We start from the raw sequence: 7,702 nt of genomic DNA, 5'->3' as shown, positions 1-7,702 counted from the left end.
AGACATTTTGGTTGTCACAACTGGGGGGTGCTTCTGGCATCTAGTGGGCGAAGGCCAGGGAGTCTGCTAAACATTCTATAGTGCAGAGAACAGCCTTGCAGCTAAGAATGATTTGGCTCGAAACATCAGTTGTGCTGAAGCTGAGAAGCCCTGGTTGAGACCTGTCGTGAGTCATCCTGGAGTTGGGCTCAGCCGCCCGATGGCTGACCCAGGCCTGGTTTCTGTTAGTTCGGAGGAAGCAGAGATAGTTCCTGGGTCGGTGGCCAGTGTCAACTCTAGGATCTCTGTGGGTTAGCCAGCTGGGCAGGTGCTCAGCCCAGCTCACCTCTAGGGTGGCCAGTTCCTGCAGCCACAGGTGGACTCTGGTGTACCTGACGGTTAAGTTAGAGGAGAGACCAAGAACTAGTTGGATAGCAGGGCTACGGCTGTTTCAACTTGGTGGATTTTTTCCCTCAACTCTTAATCTCATTTGGAAGTTCTATTTCTCAGTTTCTCTCTCCGCAAAGTAGGCTTCTTAACTGTGGCCTCTGCAGTGTGGCCAAACACAGAATGGAAGGTGGCTGCCTCTGACTTTAATATGAAAAGGACCACAATGCGCCCATCCCACACTTGTCCTTTGCTAGGCCTGGGAAGTCACACTGAGCTGAGATGGTGTATGCTGAGAATCACCTATGTGGGGTCAAATCTAACGTTATGGTGATGAAATTCGTGGGCTTTGGAGTCACACAGACCTGAGTTTACATCCCAGATTCATCACCAGCTGGTGGTATGATTTGGGGCAAGTCACTTCCTCCTAAAGTTTTCACGAGAAAATGCTGACATTCTCATCGGGCTCTTCTGAGACCCAACAGAAATAGTCAGGCAAAGCCCTGGCCCACAGTAAATCTTCTGTTAAGGCACTTACCCCATCTTCATCATGTTGTCTTCGCCACCTCTCCAGAAAGCCTTTTAAAGTGCACCTGGGATTTAAGGTGAGAGACACCAACAGTACCATGAATCACAGAACTAGAAGGTTGCTTGTGGAAAGAAGTATTGTATGTAACCGTGGCCCCTGAGTGCATGAAACCTACAGGCGAGCTTAACTAAGCTTGGGGTGGGGTCCCAAGCTCAGGGTACCTCCCTGGGTAGGGGGACAGGCCTGAGATAGTGCAGCAAGAGGACTGAGCCCAGGAGGAGGAGACGATGCTGCAAGAACTGGAAAGGGGCCTGGGTTACATACAATACTTCAGTTCCTCCTCAGGAACAAGCTAGAGGATGTTCCTACACAATCTAGAGTGGGGGTTGGCAAACTACAGCCCCTTGGCCAAATCCAGCTATGTTTGCAAATAAAGTTTTATGAAATGCAACAATGCCCTTCGTTTGAATATTGCCTATGGCTGCTTTAATGCTTTCAAGGCAGAGTTGAGTGGTTGCAACAGAGACTGTGTAACTGTATATCATGCAAAGCCGAAGATATTTCTTCTCTGGCCCTGTATAGAAAAAAGTTTGCCGGTCTCTGATGTAGAGGACTTCATTCACATTACTACAGTGACTAGGGTCACGACCTTAGAATCAGACAGACGTGACTGTGATATGAATGGTGGTGCCTAGTATTGTGCAGTGCACAGCCTGTTCAGCTGTAACATTAGCCCTGCCTGGGAAGGATTTTCTACGAGGTTTTGGGTGCTCAGGAGAGGGAGGAAAATGGTGTCTATGAAATGTCAGCACCTCATCAGGGGCCATAGTTCCCACTGAAAGTCAACAGCATGAGATTTGAGAGGATCTGAGCAGGCAAAGGAGGTGAGTCTAAATTTAGACTTTCCTAAGCTGCTTTGTAAACCAAAGCCCTGGGAATCCTTGAGAAGGACAGTTGGCACATGTCATCTCATCTCTGGTTTGTCTCCACATGTTAAAAGGTTGGATGTGTGAGCAGATCATTAATTGGCCTCAAATGAGATATTACTGGAGAGTCAGTAAGGAGTCAGTGGAGTGATGAAGCTTCACTGTTAGGAGTCTTGGGGTAGATATTTATACTGCTGTGTTTCATTACGGCGTTCACCACAGAATCACGGGAGTCTGAGATTCTCGTGCGAGAGTTATGTGCATTCTTCTTACTGGGTGTTATTCGAGCAAAGCTGAACTGATGACCTTTCCTTCTCTCAAGGTGAATGCCAATTCCCTGGTTTGAAGTCACACTTATGATTCCGAGCAGCTCTGAGCCCCAGCTCCAAATGGAGAATGATTGCCCTTTGCCCTGAGAAGCGGCATCACACCCAGAGCTGCCATGCTCACTCCTCTGCCCAGGTGGGCACATCCAGATGCCAGGTCTTCCCCTCTGCAGGGCCCATGGGCCCAAGCCTCTAGGTACATCACATAACAAACGAACCGCTAATTCGAGACTTCCTTGGCAATAGGTGTTTTGTAATCAGTCCACCTGTGGAGAAAGACAAAGAAAGGGTTAACAGAATTATAGAGGAATTATAGAAAGAAACTTAGAAAATAAAGAAGATTGAGAAGAGATGAATAACAGTAAACTCAAACGAGAACAGAGAAATTGTCAGACGAGGGCTGCCTGGTTAGTGGTGAAATTCTAGGAGAGGCAGCACCTAAGCAGAAGATGATACCGAGAGGGGTCGAAGTTCAGATGCATTGGTTTGTCTGAGTGGTTGAGGCTTGTGAGAAGAATGCTGTTGAACAAGTTGCATTGGAGAAGCAAGCACCGGAAGGGGAGGCTGACTGTCTAGGAAGTGTGGGCATTACACTTATGGAGACATAACTGAAGTTCCTCGGGTAATTCCAACCTACGTTTATTTTCTAAGCGCTGCTTTGTGCCCTGGACCTAAGCGTAAAGTCTAGTTGGGAGATGGACACGTATAAAAAGTTAAATAACAGCCCAGATTGGTGCATGGCAAGTGTCAGATACAGTTTGCACACAACGGCCGCGGGAGTTTAGAAAGGGGAGAAATGTCACTGAGGACTGGGATGGCTACATCGGAGGGGAAGTGACACTTCGTCTGGCTTCTGAATGACGGACAGGATTTCAGCAAGGGGAGGAAGCAGGAGAACATTTCAGGAACTGGGAAGGTACAAGCAAAGAAGCAAGGCAGGATGTGAAAGAATGTATTTAGAGGCCCAAGAGGAAGGTGGAGTGGTTGGAATCGAACCTTCACAAAGTGATTTGGTACCTGCCCACCAAAGCTGACAGTGTGTTGGGAAGACTGCTGAGACACACACACACACACACACACACACACACACTCATTCACAGAGAAGACAGTCTCTCCCATCTGTGAGAGGAAAGGGAAAGTTTTAAAAATAAATAAAGCACCTCTTAATTCTCAGATTACCTGCATTGCAGCTGATCTCAAAGAGATCTTGCTTTTAGCTTACTGATGTCATCTCTCTGCCTAGGTGCTCATCCCTATCTCTGTTGACAGAAGGAAAGAAGGCTTAAGTCTCTCCTCAAGAAGCAAAATATATAATGGCCTCTGTTTGCCGTGCCCTTAGGAACCAGACCAGGCCTACGGGTAGAAAGGGAAAGAAGCTCCAGTTTGGTTTCTGCTATGTGACTTGGGCGACAGGAGTCAGAGGAGGGGTGGAGTGGGGCTATGGGGTGGCTCTTTCGTTCCCCTGAATTAGGTCCGGGAGTGGGTGGTCTCAGCACTGTCTCTGTAACTGGCTAGGACTCCTCAAACAGAGTGAAGGGTATTCACTTATCATCTCATCAAATGTTCTTTTGACCCTGTTTATGCTAGAAGTACTGACCTGGTGTTCTCTGAGCCTCAGTACCCTCCTGTGCAAAGTAAGAACTTGGACTAGAATCATTGCCTCTCAGTGGAGGTGCTGGCATTTGGAGGTGGGTGTTGGTTATTCGCTGAGGGAGATGCTCAGCAGGATGAGTAGCAAATCTGGCCTTGGCCATTAAAGGCCAGCAGTGACCCCCTCCTCAAATGAGCCAAGGAGGGCAGGACCATTCCCAGCTAAGGACCCTAGACTTGTTTGCTACAATCGCTTCCCAGTGTGAGATTCTGCTAGACCCAATAAAAACATGCAGAGTAGAGTCGCTAAAGATTTTACAAAACTCCAGAATAATAGGTGCATCTTACTCAAGTGTAAGGAAATTTTCAACAACAGCAACAATAGGTAACATCTGTTAAGCAGTTACTATGTTACAGGTCCTTGGCAAATTTCTTTTATTTTTAGAAGGGATCTGATTATTTACTATTTTGGATCATCTGTGTCCCCAAATTTTAATTTCAGAGCACTGACTATTATTATTTTGCTTCATGTTGTATAGAGGTTTTGTTTGTTTGTTTGGTTGGTTGGTTGGTTTTTGGTTTTTGGGGTTTTTTGCAGAGTTGTACAGAGCTCAAATTTGAAAGTACCCCTACAGGGACTCTACTGTCTGATGAGAATTAAGAAGCAACCCTGGTTAGATTGATTCTTTTGTGCCGGATAGACTTAATAGACTTATAAAATCTGCCACTTTCTTAGAAGCTATATTACTACTTTTACTTAAGAGGTTTGAATTTACATTGCAAGTTTTGCTGTTTTTTCTCCCCATTTAGGTTCTATGCTTGTAATTTGAGCCAGAAGCCGCCAGGGGGCAGTCTGGATTGGCTTTGACCCATTGCTTTGAAGAGCTAAGCCTCCATCATCAAAGAGTTAAGTTCACCATGCCAGTCCCAGTGTCACTCTGCCCTGGTTTGCTGGGCAGAGTCCTTTTATTAGGGTGGCAACATAATTTCCTTGTAATTTGGTATGTGTGCTTATGCCACCTACGCAGAAAGCAAGAGATACATCGTAATTAAATCTCAGCTCACGGCAAATTCTCTATTAAAATAGTCAAAGATATTTGCAAAAGAAGGAAGAAAAGGGGTCCAAGTGGAAAAACAAGATGATTGATCCTTTATTTTGTCTGCAACTAGTTACATTTTAGTCTCACCCTTTCCAGCTAGTGCTGATGTGTATATTTGGAGAGCATAGAGAATAAATTTTGCAAAGGTCAGAGCTGATCATTCCCACCCACAATTTTGTGCATGGTAACCTTCGGGGAGCAAGCATTTACATAAAAGGCACACCATTTGTTGATCTTATCAAATCAATCCATCTTCTCTGTCTTGCAGAGGAGCGCTGCACACAGCAGGAGGGGTGGCTGGGCAGTGCAAAGCCTGGAATCCCCTGAGCAAGCAGTGTTTCAGCTGGCTGGACAGATCAAATAACACTTGCGCTGGTTAACAAAAGACGCGCAAGTGGGAAGGTGTTGGAAGCCAGAGTGTGGAAATTTACCCGTTATTTTTTTGACAGGGAAGGAGACTCGATCCGAAAGATGCCGCATTCCCGCAGCCTCTCTGAGTCCAGCAGAATACAGTCTTGGTCAAGGTGGTGTGGATAAGGAGGTGACAGAGGATGCTGTCCCCATCTGAAGCCTCCAGAGGATCCTGGCCTGGCAGCTGAGCTTTCCTCGGATTTGGGACTTCAGGGGTAACTTGGTAGAACTCATGAAAGGTGCTCGGGTTTCTCCGGCTTTCTTCACCTATGCTCACCAGGCTGGTTTGGTTTGCAGAATCTAAGGTGAGCTGGTAGAAAGGGGAGCTGGCAGAGATAGAAAGAAGCCCCTAGAAGCCTTCAGATTCCATTGTTGGGAATCCTTTCTGCTCGGGACACAGAGAGCAGCTACCAAGCTGCCAGAGGCTGCGATACAACTGAGCTTTGGACCCCGTCAGTAAAGGAACGCAGTTCATCATCAGCTTCACATTTCATCCAGGAGGAACCTCTTTTAACAAAGAATTTAAAAGAGAGAGTTTCTGCATCTTTATTTTTGTGGTCCATTATGATCGAAAACTTTACTCTCGTATAGATAATGAGACTGGCTTTTCTTTCCAAGATGCTATATTTGAAAGAAGCATGAGCCATTCTAAGTGTGGAGAAGGGTTTGGGATACACAGGAGTTGGTGGGCAGCCCTCCCAGTGCAGGTTAAGAAAATAGTGTGAGCCTCCAACGTCTGCAGCTCAGCAAGCATGGACATGTGCCACTCTTGTCTCCAGAGAGCTGGTGACAGTGACATCACCACGAGAAAAAGCATCCCTCAGCTTTGGAACTTGACAGAATGAGGTGTGCTGGAGAAGCCGTTAGCTGGGACTTGGCCTTTCCTCACTGCCCCTTTGTCACACGGGCAGCCCCTGACCACCACTAAGCCAACAATGGCCGAAAAGGGCGACTGCATGGCCAGCGTCTATGGGTATGACCTCGGTGGGCGCTTTGTTGACTTCCAACCCTTGGGCTTCGGCGTCAATGGGCTGGTGCTGTCAGCCACGGACAGCAGAGCCTGCCGGAAGGTGGCCGTGAAGAAGATCACCCTGAGCGATGCCCACAGCATGAAGCATGCGCTCCGGGAAATCAAGATCATCCGGCGCCTGGACCACGACAACATCGTGAAGGTGTATGAGGTGCTGGGGCCCAAGGGTGCCGACCTGCAGGGTGAGCTGTTCAAGTTCAGCGTGGCCTACATCGTCCAAGAGTACATGGAGACCGACCTGGCCCGCCTGCTGGAGCAGGGCACGCTGGCCGAGGAACATGCAAAGCTGTTTATGTACCAGCTGCTCCGCGGGCTCAAGTACATCCACTCTGCCAACGTGCTGCACAGGGACCTGAAGCCCGCCAATATCTTCATCAGCACGGAGGACCTTGTGCTCAAGATTGGGGACTTCGGGTTGGCAAGGATCGTTGATCAGCATTATTCGCACAAGGTATGCCTGCCAGAATAGCTGATCGGGGAGGCCCGTGGAATTCTCAAGAACACTCATGCTGTCCCAGAGGGTATCCTAGCTCCATGGGAAGCAGAGGACTGGGGTCAGTGTCTGTGGGAGGCTGGAGGGTGCTGGAGAGATCACTGGTTTGAAAAGTTGTTGTCGTGGGGAGTGTCTGGTTCTCAGTCTTGGCTCTGCTACAGGGCCATGACCAGTAACCCTGGGCTATATAAGAGAGTGTTGGACAAGATGATCTCTAAGATTTCTTCCAGCTCTAAACTCTATGGCTTTAAAATTATGTGGTTGGTGAATTTGCCTCTAGCATTCTCTCACCCCTGTTGCCTCCTCCCATCAAAGCTGACCCACTCTGTGTCTCATTCTGTCAGTGGACAAGACATAAACAGTTAATCTGATCAACTAGTCTTCAGTGTTCATTGTCCGGTGAATGCCTCAGCTCTCTCAGATCCCATGATGCCCTGGCCCCTCAGTGCAATACTGAAGCTATGAGTGTCTGGATGGTACAATTGAGACCCCATGTGGGGGTAGCTAAATGCTGCACCATCTGCAGAGATCAGAGCTGACCCGGCCACCCTGGTGGAGATACTGACACTCGTTCTCAAGGCCCTAGACCTCTTCTTACCTAATCCATTGCTCCCTTTCAGGGCTGGGAGACCCCTGAAATTCTATTCCCACCAGCTCCCACCCCCCAGTTCCTGCCACGTTAGGGGAGCCTCTGAGCACCTCAGCTTGAGCACACATCACCATGCACCCCTCACCAGAGCTGGGGGCTGAGTGTCATTTCCAACCTCCTGTCGACACCTTTGTGCTATGAATTTTAGAATAAAAACATTCCCTAGGTGCATCATGAGCTGTTATCAGCCAAGGGGCTTGGGTGCATGATGAAAGTGGAGGATAGCTCTGACCTTGAACATGTTCACTTGGCCTATTTTCCGTTATCCAAAGTCGTAGATGC

The 7,702-nt window shown here is 48.0% G+C and overlaps 1 protein-coding gene across 8 annotated transcripts in view; it reads left to right on the top strand.

Annotated features, from left to right (window-relative positions):
* The window catches only part of MAPK4 (mitogen-activated protein kinase 4), a 118,275-nt gene that overhangs the window by 79,336 nt on the left and 31,237 nt on the right, over nucleotides 1-7,702 (top strand). For 5 of the 8 annotated variants that reach the window (XM_023531123.1, XM_023531104.1, XM_023531110.1 and 2 more), the window contains 2 exons: nucleotides 4,548-4,643; nucleotides 5,287-6,221. In XM_023531123.1, the coding sequence (XP_023386891.1) occupies nucleotides 6,184-6,221 (38 nt within the window). In that variant the 5' untranslated portion in view covers nucleotides 4,548-4,643; nucleotides 5,287-6,183. The remainder of the gene's footprint in view (nucleotides 1-4,547; nucleotides 4,644-5,286; nucleotides 6,222-7,702) is intronic. The other 3 variants (XM_023531119.1, XM_023531111.1, XM_023531113.1) reach the window with 2 other exon arrangements.

This window comes from Pteropus vampyrus, unplaced genomic scaffold, assembly GCF_000151845.1.
Source record: "Pteropus vampyrus isolate Shadow unplaced genomic scaffold, Pvam_2.0 Scaffold3, whole genome shotgun sequence".
Classification (NCBI taxonomy): domain Eukaryota; kingdom Metazoa; phylum Chordata; class Mammalia; order Chiroptera; family Pteropodidae; genus Pteropus; species Pteropus vampyrus.
Note: the sequence above shows the minus strand (reverse complement) of the source record. Positions and strands in the feature narration are given on the sequence as shown.